General features: G+C 30.9%; 1 protein-coding gene across 1 annotated transcript in view; it reads right to left on the bottom strand.

The window, feature by feature from the left end:
• LOC129234670 (mediator of RNA polymerase II transcription subunit 23-like) overlaps positions 1 to 14,419 on the bottom strand; it is a 125,640-nt gene that overhangs the window by 36,453 nt on the left and 74,768 nt on the right. Inside the window, exons 19-23 of the mRNA XM_054868714.1 lie at positions 12,606 to 12,672; positions 11,281 to 11,334; positions 10,766 to 10,874; positions 10,016 to 10,087; positions 5,630 to 5,740 (exon numbers count right to left, since the gene is read on the bottom strand). Coding sequence (XP_054724689.1) covers positions 5,630 to 5,740; positions 10,016 to 10,087; positions 10,766 to 10,874; positions 11,281 to 11,334; positions 12,606 to 12,672 — 413 coding nt within the window. The remainder of the gene's footprint in view (positions 1 to 5,629; positions 5,741 to 10,015; positions 10,088 to 10,765; positions 10,875 to 11,280; positions 11,335 to 12,605; positions 12,673 to 14,419) is intronic.

Raw genomic sequence — 14,419 nt, 5'->3', positions numbered from 1 at the left:
TTTAATTACACCTTTAGTTTTTCTGTATGCCTTTCCATGAGCAGTCCTAAATATTTTTTCAAATTCTTCACATGCTTTCATCCATGTTTTGGAAGGCACAATTAATCCTCCTTTTGACAACAAGTAAATCCAATCTGTGTCTTTTTCAAAAATAACTTGCAAGGAAGGGGTCCCTAAACTTGGATCTACGCTCCTCAATCGAAATGCAACATATCCTGCTATGTAGCGTAAGCTGTCTTTTTCTTTTCGATCAATTTCGCACGTCTCTGAAAAGTCAATGTCCCACGACAAAGGTATATATTCAAACATTTTACTTGCATCATTCATTAATTCAACTTTGCTTAGGGCTTCCAAGTCAACATTTTCAGTTTCATTTTCTCTTTCAATGTTGAAATCACTATCAAACGCTTTCTCTATAAGTTCAGCCGTTAAATAACAGTCAACTTCTGCGTTTTGCTGACCTGTGACTGTTTTTTTGAGAAAGATTTGGCAGTTTACTCGCCATCAAAAGGTGTTTAAATCTTCTGATGACTTCTGTAGGACTGGGGTGATCATTAAACCGACCGAGACCTCTGCTTTGACTAAAGAGACTCTCTAGGGCATCTTGAGTGAATCTTTTAGTTAGAATGTATTTTACTTCCATACATTTCAAATCTTCCAACAAAGTGAATAAGGATTTAATTGAAATAATTATTGCTTTTTGAAAGGGTAAAAGCCCCTTTTTCCCATTTACTCTCATTTTCTCAATAACTTCCATCACTTCGTTAAGAACACGTTTTTGCTCCAAAAAATAGTTTTGATTCCCAAAAGCAGCTTTTATATCTTTCCCAGGAGGTGGCTCCAAAGTTTTGCTGTTCATTACTTCAAAAAATTCATCTATTAGTAAGAAAAAATCGTGTGCTTTTTTGTCTCCCGTAAATTTTGAAATTCCCTTGGCTGTGGTGGCTGAAAATAAAGCTTTTGCTGGCATTACTTTGTGCCGATCATTTCCTTTCACTGACAAATAGGAAGGTTTAAGCTTGTGGCAAAGTTTTATTTCTCCAATATCTTTACTCAGTAGCTCTTCTATCACTTTTACATTTAAGACTGTTCCATCTTCCAAAGTTATTCCTGAATCTAAAAAGTGATTCCGCAATAATATTATGTAATGTGGCATATTAGCAAAAACAAAAATCTTCGAAGACATTCTGAATGGGTTAAGGAAATAATTTGAATTTATGTTTATTTGTAGATTTTTCCAGAGAGTGCCACAACCTCCTAAATCGGACACTAAGGCTTTTACATTGATTTGAATTGTTTCCAAATTTTTTAATATGTTAAATAAAAGCAGTTGATCCATTGTAACTTCAAAGTCATAAAAAACAGGTTGCTTCCAATTAGAAAAAAGGCCTCTAATCAGAACCATTTGCACCTTTTTATAGGGATCAAGTATTTGGTCTAAACCAGCATCATAGCAAATATCAGAAGCGACATGCATCTCATCGAAGCTTACCACACATATTTTTTCAAGGCCACTTAATTTTTCTGAACTTATTTTCATTAGATTCAAAATGTCCTTTTGCAATCCTGGCTCACATGACAATTTTGCACACCATCGCTTCAATGTACTTGCACTTGGTAAAGGAATACCTATTTTAGATTTCCAGAAGTCATATGCCTTTGTTGAAAGAGATCTCAATGCAATGCAACGAGAAACATCCTCAGCCTTCCATCTCAATTTTTTAGAATCGGTCATTAATGCTTGTATTTGAGTCTTTGTGAAAATATCCTTTATTTTCCCCTCTAATTTATTCGTTTTCTTCAAATCTGACTTTAATTTGATAATTTCATCACTACATATTCTTGCATTTTTGATGTTCACAGGATCATTTCGGTGACATTTTTGCACCCAATCTTTGCATAGTTCGTTATTTCCTTTAGGAAACACGTGGAAAAAAATATTTTTCTCCTTGGAGTTTTTGTGTGTGTTCTTGCAAGTTGCTATTGCACACACACTGACATGTCGAAAAAAAATGAACGCAGTTTAATACCATTAACTTCAATAAAGCGAAAATTAACTTTAAAAACTCACTAAAAAACTTTGAAAAATTAGAGAGAACAAGTAATTGAGGAACGTGGATGGCATATAGCACTGAAGTTCCCTTTTCCCCAGTCAGCGCCGTGACGTCACAAGGGGAAACGGCGAACTCAAAGTGGCGAGGGATACCTCAAAGGAGTGACCTAGCCCTTCTTTCCTCTATTAGCCCTGCCAATTGATAGCTTTTTCAGACATCAATTACGCAGTTAATCGGGTTGCCTGAACTTCACTCGAGGGGCAGTTAATTTTGTTGGATAATGTGCTGATTGAATGGCGAACCTTCAAGGAGCGTTGCATAAGCCTTTCCACTATGGAAAGTGAGTTTGTTGCCCTTTGTAAAGCTTCTAAAGAGTTAATGTGGTTCGGCCACCTATAAAATGAATGTTTACGCTGGGGATTGTTAGAAAAAGTAAAATAAAATCTGTAATGTACATTGACAATAAATCAGCCATTGACTTTGTTAAATCTCCGATTGAGAATCACCGTATAAAACATATCAATGAAAAATTATTTTTTGTTCCTGATTTGATTCAGCGGGACATTTTTACCGTAAAACATGTAAGCAGTAAATCCAATAGGGCTGATATTTTTATGAAGCCGCAGACCCCTTTTGAATTAAATAATTTTTGTGAACAAATATTTAATTAATGTTTATAGTATCAAATTGTTTACTATAATATTTTGGGGTATTAAAGTATAAATATTTTTGCAACAACTTCAATTTTTTTTTTCAAATTTCTAATTAGTTTAATCTTTGGAAAGGAGGAATTTGATTCAATGACAAATGATTTTATTTTTGAAACTTAATAATTTTGTCATTGCGGGAAAAAATGTTTTTTTTTTTTTCATGTTAAATTGTTTTACTCATTTTTTTTTCAAATATACTGCTTCGAGGATCTTTGAATTACAGTTTGACAAGATAGTTTTTGACAGGGGCGTAGCTAAGGGGGGGGGGTTTGGGGACAAAACCTCCCCCCCCGAAACGTTAGTCTCAAAAAAAAAAAAAAAAAAAAAAAGAAGAGAGAAGAGAAAGAAAAAAAAAAAGAAAAGGAAAAAAATTCCAAGCGATTATATATATATATATATATATATATATATATATATATATACATATAATATTATATATATATAAAAGAAGTAACCCCCCCGAAAGTCGGGTCTAGCTACGCCACTGGTTTTTGATGTAGAAATGTTCGTCTGGACTGAATTAACTCCTCAGACTTTTGACACCTGAAAGCAAGAAGGACATTGGAACTTTCTTAGTGATGAGCTTTAACCTGCAGCTGCTGATGGATGCTGCTTAATATTGTTGGATATTAGATCCATATTTGTTTATTGTTAAATAGTTAAATATTTTTATAAAAGATTAAGCCTGGCCCTTTGTGGATTTTTTGGGGGTTATTTGTGAATATGTTAAAATTGTATAAAATTTCAAGTTTAATATCATTACTGTGAATGAGAAGGGGGGATGTCATAGACGTAAACGATATTCAACCGCATTCTCACTCCTAATGTAATGAAAATCATTGTTATTCAAATTAGATTAACTTCTCAACTCTTTCGGCACATATAAAGTTTCAGTTATAGGCTGGCATCCTTTGATGCCCAAACATACGCAAACGAGGCATGCAAGCATAAATAGTGAACACTTTCAATCATTCTTTCTCTTTTTGTCTTTCGTCAGCCTCTTTAGGTGTTAGAACCGGTAGGTGTTGGGGAGTTGTGAACTCCATCTCCACTTATGGCCAGGGTTTATTTTTAATAATTTATTTTGTACGTTTATTTATTTTAACTTTTATTTTTCTGCACGTATAATCACGTAATATTGTTGACTGACTTATGAAACTTAGCTTTTTGGCTTTCCGTTTAAACACCACAAGTTATCACGATTTTCATGAAATTTGACACAAAATTAGTTTGTAGCATGGGAGTGTGCACCTTGAAGCGATTTTTCGAAAATTTGATTTTTGTTCTTTTTCTATTCCAATTTTAAGAATATTTTACCCAGAAAATTATCGTAGAGTAAATTACGAAATAATCATAATGTGGAGCCGTAACATGGGCAAGCAAATGAACACAGCAAATTGGCGAGAAATTCATCATCCATTATTTGTATATATACAGGCGAACCAAATGACTTTTTAATTTTCTACTACGGGCAAAGCTGTGCGGGTACCACTAGTTTTATAATAAAACTATTATCAACATCAAAATTTTAATTAAATAAAAAGTTGTCAAAATTTTAATTAAATAAAAAGTTGATCAGAGAAAAAGCAAAATGTTTTATTTTTATATACTGACTAATGCATTATTCTTATTTATGATTTACATTAAAAAAAATAGCTTTTTTAATCTTGAAAACGTAAAGCAGCTAATGCTTAAGAAAATTAATAAAAATTTTAAATAACTAAAAAATCTAAGTTTTAAAATACTAATATTAGCTCATTTTACAAGTGACTAAATATCATTCATACTTTAATAACATTTAAAATGTGTTTTTTCTTATGAAATATATACAGTATGGATTAGTAATAAAAATAACATTAATTCTACTTCTATTTTATAGTAATAATATCTGGAAGTAAAAAAACTGTGATAAGAGCATAGAATAACAAATTTAAAGACATCGTGTTGATTGAAAAATCGGAGATACAGTGGAGTCCCAAATTTACGTTGCCCAGTTCATGAGTTATACCGCCTCTGACGTCATTTTCTGCTGATCCCTGAAAATTGCTATTTTGTAAATCTTTAAATATTCTGGATTTTATGGTGTCCCTTCTCAGAAAATCTGCTCAACACGTTTTTCTGCAAGCAGACCAAAATAATTTTTCATCTACAAGACTAGTGCAAACGTTTATTTTATTTTACTTTTAGATTCCTTTTTTTAAAAAAATATATTTGTTTTATCGCCGTTTGAAGTTGCTTTGGAGTTCATTTTGTTGTTTCTTATTGTCCTTTGTCTATGAGAAGAGCTTTCCTCTGGTTGTCCAATTTTCCTTCTTTAAAGTTGAAGATCAGAGCTGCTGACGTTCCTGATGTCGAATATATTGTCTCTTTATATATCACAAATTTCTTCAATTTCAGATTTAATAACCCCTTTTGATAATAATGATGAAGACAAAGAAGAGATAATGGATGATGTCCTCATAGAAGCAATTCAAAGCATAAAAATTCTACAAATAATTTTTATTTGCAAATGCCTAGCCTACCAAGAAGCACAATTTGCAACCAAACAATTAAACAAATTTGCAAAATACTGTTAGAACCGAACCTGCTACAAATGAAATTATCTTCAAGCAAATAAAGATTACACATTTTCCCACTAGTACATGGTTTTTTGTAAGTGCCAATTTTATATAATATGCTTATATTTTTAACCCCACCCTCTATTTTAGGTTTTCAGGCTTGGTACGCTTTTTATCACTAGTCTTACAGAATATGCAAAAATGGGGTTCCACTGTATATCAAAATATCTGATAGATGTCAAAATATGGGATATAAATCAAAATATTGGATATTTTCAAACTCTGTTGAGAAGCAAGGATGGCTTACATCTTTTACAAAATCATAAACTCTGTTTTTGAAGTCATTTGGCCTAATAAGCAGCATATGAATTATAAAGAAACATACTTGAGCTTCATTTCCTTCAAAACTACGCAATGCCTGAAAACAAATACAAACATACATAAAGGAATATATTAAGTAAACAATTGAAATAGAAACTAAGCAAAAGAGATCATAAGCCATACATTAAAAGCAACAAATTATTAAACAAGGTACACATGCTCTATGCTCAAACAAATACAAATCTCATACTTCCGGTAGGAAAGGGGAGGGAGGAGGGAGAACAAAAAGAATTTTTTGTGTCAAGCTTATGTAAGGTTCAAAATATAAATGAATTAGTTTAATATTGAAAATATTTTTAAACCCATACTTTATTACAAAGTTCAAAGCAAGTTTTCTCCCAGAAAAATAAGTTTATTCAACAAGATTTTATTACTTTTTCTACTTAAGAATGAATACAGTGAAACCTGTGTATAACAATACTGTCTAGAACAATATTTTTTTTTTTTTTTTTGGCCCCAGAAAATGTCAGCATGAATAATCAAACTGTCTATAACGATAACCTGTTTATTATAATATTTTTTTTTACCTCCCAACAGTATGGGTGTAGACAGGTTTTACTGTAATGGGTAAGGTAAAAAACAATAAGGATGAATGAACCAAAAATTATCAAATTCAAAAAAAAAAAAAAAAAAAAAAGAAAGAAAAAGAAAAAACAGGAATATTTTGAAGTGCAGCTTCAAAACACAAAATGTAAAGCTTTTTAATTCAAGAAATTATTAAATCTTGCATAAATTCAATAGCACTTTAACAAAAAACAAGATGAATCTCACTACATTTTGAATCGAGTTGCACAGTATTTTTTCCTTTTAAAAATGGTACAACTCTAACACACTCTCTATGACAAAAAAAAAAAAAAAAGCCAATGCACCGAGTAGTAGTCAGAATGAAACAAAATTTTACGCATGTAAGTACAAAATTGACACAAGGAGTGATAACTGGAAAAATTCCAAATAAAGGGAGATTTGAACAACCTGTTGTGTGAGTGCAAGAGGCCATACAGGCAAGCGATGAAGCATAAGACTCTCGTACAATGTCCGATATCATCTCTTACCAGTTATTGAAAATGAGCCACTACTTCCATTATATTTGTGGACTGCCCAAATTATCATCCAAGTGATCCCAGGTATGCACAATCTTTGAAAAATCAGGGGATTAGGCAAGCTAGAGGAGGTGATAATGTGGAAGAGGAAGTGCTCTTACACCCTTGCTGTGGGTGACTGAGCATTGTTCCATTAAAACATGGCTCCCCAAACTGTGGTCCATGAACCCTCGGGGGGTCCGCGACTAAGCTTGAGGAATAAAGTTAAAAAACGATGATACTTAAATATTGTTTTTAAAAATTCGAAAACTCGAGTTTTCACCTTTGAAGTATGAAGTTGTTCTGTGAATTAGTTTGTTCATCAGGGTTCATACACTTGTGGTTAAAAAAATTCTCTGATTTTTCCAGGTTGTTTTTCCAGAAAATTCCAGGTTACTTGTTTCAATAAACATTAAGTTTAAAAATCAATATTTTAAAAATAATTAAAATTCTTTAAAGTAGCAATGCGGAAGAAGTGAAACTTTTTTTTTTAGATTAAAAAAAAAAAATCTTAGATTTAAAAATACTGAAAAAAAAAAAAAAACTTAAGATTTTTTTTTTCTTTTTTCTCTCAAAATTTTAAGTTTTTTTCAAACACTCTTTCAAAATTGTTTTAATTGGTTTACTACTTGTTGAAAACAAAGTACTTTCAACTTATTTTAGGGGATCTTCGATGTCACGTCTCATGCATAATATTAGCGTTTTGCTGCAGTCGCACAGCAATCTTTAATCGTACGTTTTTTGTTTACAATTCTTCTTTTTATTTTCTTATTAGTATATAACACAAAAAATATTGAGCAAAATACAAAGCTATTTTTCAGGATAAATATGATTTAACTTGGTGCATTGATCGGTATACCATGTAATGCAAAATAACAAAAATAAACATCTGCCAATCATAGGCCAATGCCAATCATCATTTTTTTCTTTTGCATATTAAAGCATGCTTACATTAAAATTTTTCTTCTCTAGAAAATTAATTTAAAAAAATTAATACGTTGTTGCACATCTTATGTTACTTTCAATAACTCACATTGAGATAAACATCCAAATCCGTTTTTGGAAGTTTACGTCTACTTCCACCGTGCAAACGATCAAATATGGCGACTAAGTGAAAAATTTAAGATAAGAAGTAGATTTTTGAATTTATAGCATAAAAATAGTTGTAAAAAATTAATAATCCTTAAAAAAATACAATTAAGACAAAAAAATCAGTTTCTAACACATAAGCATCAAAATCAATTAGAATGAAAAATGTTCTGAAGATAAAATTTTTTGCATTTTTCCAGAAAATAATTATGAATTATCCGGAAAAAAAGTCACATTTAGTGTTGTTTTCAATACTTTGCATTGCAATAAACATCCAATGCCGTTTTTGGGAACTTAGGCACTTAAAAAGTCTTTTGTACTTCTATCTTGGGAATGACCAAATATGGTGGCTACACAAAACGAAATAAGAAATATTTTTTTGAATTTGTAGCATGAAAACAGAATTTTTTTAAAAGTAAATTTTCATGAAACTAAAATTTAGTTGAAAAGTTTTTCACATTTGCGTCCAAGGCAATAAGCGTAAAATTAAGTTTTAAGAACAAAATTTTTCAATTTTCAAGAAAATGATTTAAATAATAATAATAAAATTTTTAAAAAATGCAGCACATTTTACATCATTTTCATTAGTTTGCAATTAAAGAAAACATCCAATTCTGCTTTGATTTTGGAAACTTAGGCATTTAGGGATCGTGCCAATTTCCATCTTGTGAATGACCAAAAATTTCGACTATGTTTCATACGTAGCTGAAAAGGCTTTCCGATAAAAAAAAAAAAGATTTTCACTGATGACACTCCCATCTTCAGGCTTGTGCTTCCAAAGCATTAAATTGTCATCTTCCCTGTTGAGTGTGTGCATAATTCCTGTTCACCCGAGGAAGTTTTTCTCCTTACAATGAGGTGAAATTTTATGTCATAGTATTTCACTCCATTGGGTACCTTTTTTCACCCTTTAAGAGAAAATTATGAAGAAGCAAGAAATATCTAAAATTAAATTCCTCATGAAAAATGTGATACATGATTTAAAAAGTTATTAAAAAATAATGTTCTCGTAAAGAAGAAAAAATGCATTTTTGGGCTCAATTTACGAACTTTGACTGCCTTGCCGAGCATGAAGATTTTATGTGACCTACTTGAAATTTCACATGTAATTGTTTAGTGCTAGTAAACCACTTTTCTCACCCTGGCCGATTTGAAATTCCGAAAAAAATATTTTTCGATCCATCCTAGTGTGGAGTGCTACTGAAAGGCATGATTAGATCCCAAACTTTGTCAAAACTAGATTCATTCATGAAAACAAGAGTATTTGAAGTAACTCAAAGAAATGCTCTTACATTAGCTTCTACTTATTTGTATAGTTCCTTTTTACTCATAATGAAATATTTATGAATGAATTTTTTAGCATTTTTTATTTGTATTTAAGGCAAATAGTTATCAGTCAAATGGTATTCTAATTCTCAGGTTAAGGTTTGCCCAATTACACAAAATTGTTTACGGGCCTTCAAGTTTTAATCAGATTGTACATTTAAGACAGAATTTCTTCATGCCAATGGTTATAATTTTTTCTTCACAGTAAAATATTTCAATTTATTGTTACAATTATCAGACTTATAACAAACAGGACATTTGGCACAATAAAGTTGACCTAAAGGAACAATTCTATGGAAATGCAAAGTCTTAAAAATTAAAGTAGATTTTCTCTGAAACCAATCTAGTACACTTGCTCATCAAATTTCTTTCGGGGTTCACAAATGACGTCACACTTTGAGGGGGGAAAGAGGTTGTGAAATTGTGATAAGGGAAGGGAGGGAGTAACAAAAAGTGTCACATCCCATATTTTGGTTAAAATAGCAATGAAAAGACCCACAATGCTCCGTAATACAGCATAACATGACAAGGGTTAAGGAGGGGGCAAGGAGAAGTGTGACTCTTTGTGACAAAGGGGAGGGAGGGAGGGGTAAAATACGTTGAAAAAAGTGTGACATCATTTATGGGCACACCTTAGATATCACTTAGACAAATAAAGTTGAAGGCTTTGCATGGAGATTTAATTAATCTAAGCATGAATCTAACAGCAAGAAGCTTGGCATAACTACATGCAGAAAATGCTTTTACAAAAGAAAAATAACAGAAAGAAATCGCGCAACTTCTTTTACACAAAGAGGTAAGATATAAAACATAGTTACCAAACACAATATCAGTCTATCCAACTGTATCACATGACACTTCCAAATAAGATCATTCAAGGCATCAATATACTGGAAAATAGAATCAAATTATGAATTTTCAAGCTTAAAATTGACAAAACATTAAAAAATAATTGAATTACAATGATTGTAACTTAAATAGAAATCAAGGAAAGAGAAAACATTTAGAACAACCAGTCTTTGAAACGTGGAATTTACTATGATAGCTAAATATGTATTTGTGAAACAAATTTATGAGAGCAATGTGTTAGTTTAACTAAGCAGCATTTATCAAAGAACAAAAAGTTTTTAAGAAATAATAAATAAGACTTATAATTAATTCTTAATTGAACTCTCATTATAATGTCTAGCTTGTATAATTGCATAGTAGAAAACTATAACACAAAAAATGATTACATCCTAAACAAAAACTGGGTTTTTTTCTACAGAGCTGCGAAGTTTAAGCAAATTGACCGACTCTGGCTCCAACAGTTTTAGAGCCTTCGACTACGTCTCCTTTACCCCAAAATCAGTCTGACTCCGACTCTGCAAGCACTGGGAGAGATGCGGACTTTGAGGGAAAATGACACACTCCCTCTCTTTGAATTTTAAACTTTCAACTCATGATTCCGACTCTTCAGCTTTGGTTTTCTTCTCCAAGAAATCAGTGAGTGCAGCATATTATAGTTTTGTTTACAAAGTATTTGTAAGATTAAATAACAATTGCAACAATCAAGAAATGATCCTTACCTTAGTAACGTGTTGCCCTCCAACAGAATTAGCAAATTCAAAAACCAGGAAGTCTGCAAATGTTCTCAAGTGAGCAGATAGAGCTCTAGCACCAATTCGATCTAAAATTCTTCAAAATGTTTCTTAGCAATTTTCTTCAAAAGTTTACAGATAAGCATCAAGAAAATTTAGATTAAAATAAGTACAAAAACTCTTAAAAACTGCTTAATTTCAAAAGAGAAGAATGGACAAATAATCAGACTTACACTAAGACATCAAAAATTAGTTAATACAAAAATAACAATACAAGTATTAAAATTTAGCAGCATAATTAAATCATTTTTGATGATAAAATATTAAATAGTGATTAGAATGTGTTATTATGGCATTAGTAAAGAAGACAAGGTGATGTATCACATTTTTCATGAGGAATTTAATTTTAGATATTTCTTGCTTCTCATAATTTTCTCACATAAAAAGGGTATTTTAAATTAGAACTGAAGCTCAATTTAAACAGAAAAATATTTTGAAATTACTTGTATGCAATTGTCGAAATTCTGTCATTGTCTAAAAGCATCTTCCATAACAAACTGAAATACAAAAGAATATAAAACCTCATTAATTTGTTCAAAATAATATATTTTACTTTAAAATTACAACTAATGCAACAATCTGTTAAGAAGTTATTACTGTAAAGGAACTTATTTTTGCAAGCTCATCATAACTGCAAAAATTCACGCCTCACAAAATATTTTTTGTGTTCATATAAAATTCGCAAAACTTTCAGCTTATAAAATCACTGATATCTTCACATTTTAGCCAAAATTTATGGCTTGCAAAAATGAGTGCTTTTGCAATATATATGCACTAGCTGCTTAGCTCAGCTTTGCACTGTCTACATAGAAAATAAAAGTTATGTCAAGTGACACATTTTCAACAATCAACCTTAAATAAAAAAAAAACATACTGTTAAATTTCTTGCCTGAATAGAGAATACAGTTCCTAAAATCCCCATTAAAATTTGGGCATTAGTCCTTAAAAATTCCCATTCGAGTTAGGAATCTTTATAAATAAAGTTTCCTAAAAATTCCCATTCCTATCAGGTGCTGCGTGTGCTATCTCGATTGTTGCGCCAAGCCCTGGCGAGGAAAAAAAAAAGAGAGTATGTGAGCCTTGAAGCATTTATCCTCATGTCTTTCTCCTGAATAAAACAGAAGACTAAAGGGGTCTCTAAATAAAGCCAACAGTCCCAGAGTTGAACCAATAGACCCTATATATCCTATGTATCTTTGTGCTACTCAATATGAAATTTGTTTAATGTTTATCATGTTTCTGCCAGGTATAACATGTGATTAAATTTCTTTTTGGAGATTGAAGCCACTGATAATTCAAAGTTCATGATGTCTTTTCTCGAAACTTATTTAGCTGTTTTGGAGCACCTTCAAAAATAATACATTTACAAAAAATTCAGAGAAATTAATAGAGTATTTAAAAAATAACCCAATAAATGAGAATTATAAAAGAACAATTTAAATATTTTCAGAACATGAACTAACATAACTATTTTGCACAAGAACAAAGTGAATATGTTAAAAAATTAACACACACACATACACAAAATCATCAAATGCATAACTAATATAAATCAGTTATTAAGTTAAAAAATATTAGACTCCAAAAAATATCAATTCAATTTCTATTTAAAGCTTATTTATCAAGAATAAGAGCATTTATTGAACAAAAATATTTTTGGCAAAATCCAAAAACATTGAAAAAGCAAAATAAAGAGTGATATAAAATAGCACAGCAAATTTAGGGCTAAATAAACTTATATGTTCAGCAAAAAAGAATTATATATTACCATAAAAAGAGAGGTGATGAGCCTTGATGTGAAAAGTGTGATATTATATCATTTTCATTACTCATTGCTAAAAGAGGGGGAAAGAAGAGTACACATTATGATGAACATTGGCTTAAAGAAATAATTGAATCAAAATCACTTGGTATTTAATTTTAAATAAAAATGAGTAACTGAAATTTCAAACCTATGTGCTTAAAAATGGGCTACAAAAGAAAATAGATTTTATAAAATAATCAAAATAACAGGACACATTAAACTTGTTGGTACAGCACTGGGGCAACAGTTGTATGAGGGGAAATTTTCTTTCTCTACAATACTATTTCAATACGTATTGTATCCAAAGAATATTATTTTTTGTATGATGGCATATTTACTAGTTGAAATTAAAAATTAATGGATGAAATTTTGACGTTGTGCAATCTAGAAGAACAAAAGGGAAGGTGATAAAACAACCTTAAATGATAGGATGCATCAAAAGTTTTGCTACAGTAATGGGACAACAGTTATAACAAAGAAAATTTCATTTCAGCTACAAAGTTAAAGCTTTTAATTTCAACTACTAACTAATATACAACAGCAGAAATATTTACCAACAGTATTAGTTTCAAGAAGCGTGTGACACAATCAAAACTTCATAATTCAAGCATTATTCTACAATCAATAATGGACTAAATTGGCAACATAAAATGGCGATTAGCTATAAAAGGCAAATTGCTTCAATAAAGTACAATGTTAAATAATTCACTTTCATTAGAATTTTGAATAGGATGCTCTTAAATAACATGTTCTTAGTTCATTTTCTATAACACATAAATGTCCAGAAGTAAACTGTTGTAACTAGCAAACAGGTGTGGATTCAGGGGGTGGTCATGGGGGTCAGGATCTCTTCTTGAAGTGGTCAAAGATAGCCTAAAGCTGCATTTTGAAAACAATTAAGAAAGAAAAAAAAAGTCACCGACTCCTATTTATACCCTAAATTAACATGTATGACCCTCCCCCTTCCAGAAATGACTCGCTACAAAATCAGAAGCAGGATCTGTCCTTGCCAGTCGACATGTTTTAGGATCTTGATTCAAATGATTTTTGAGCAACATAATTTCACTTTCACCAACCTGAAACTGCAAAAGCAACCTGCTGACAATTTAACATTACTTACGTACCGCTTTCCTAGTTTAAGATAGGGAAAGTAAAATCACATTAAGAAAATTTTTGAATAAAAACACTAAAAAAAAGTTCAAAGGAAAAAAAGAATTAAAAAAAAAAAAAACAGAAAAATAAATAAATATAGGCATGCCAGTTATAATAATTTACCTCTGGGGTGTGTGCCTATGCTTATAAATATTGGCACACAGCTTTTATAACATTTTAATGTTAAGCCAATAAATGAATAAGTAGGAATTATTTTTGAAATGTCTCCTTTTCACTTTGAAAGTGTCTTAAATGAGAATTTCATAAATACATAAATTAAAATACATTTATTAGAACCAGAGAACAAAAATCAAACTACACTTACAAAACACACACAATGCTAATTCCATGATATTTGCATGCATACAGTGAATTTGCAATAACTCGAATATTACCATAACTCAAAGTTTTTATCAAGTTTTATCAAGTCCCGACCCCTTTGTCTTCAATTCCATGCTAATTATTCTCAATATCTTGAAGTTAATTTCCTTGAACTCGAATTTTTTTCAAAGATGACTCTAAATTTTTTTTTCGAAAAAAAAAAAAAAGAGAGAGAGAGAGAGAGAGAGAGAGAGAAACAAGTGACTGTGAGAGAAAAATTAATTCATCTTCACTTGCAATTCCTG

The sequence above is a fragment of the Uloborus diversus genome, chromosome 1 (genome assembly GCF_026930045.1).
Source record: "Uloborus diversus isolate 005 chromosome 1, Udiv.v.3.1, whole genome shotgun sequence".
Taxonomy (NCBI): domain Eukaryota; kingdom Metazoa; phylum Arthropoda; class Arachnida; order Araneae; family Uloboridae; genus Uloborus; species Uloborus diversus.
This window is presented reverse-complemented; position numbering and strand designations above follow the sequence as displayed.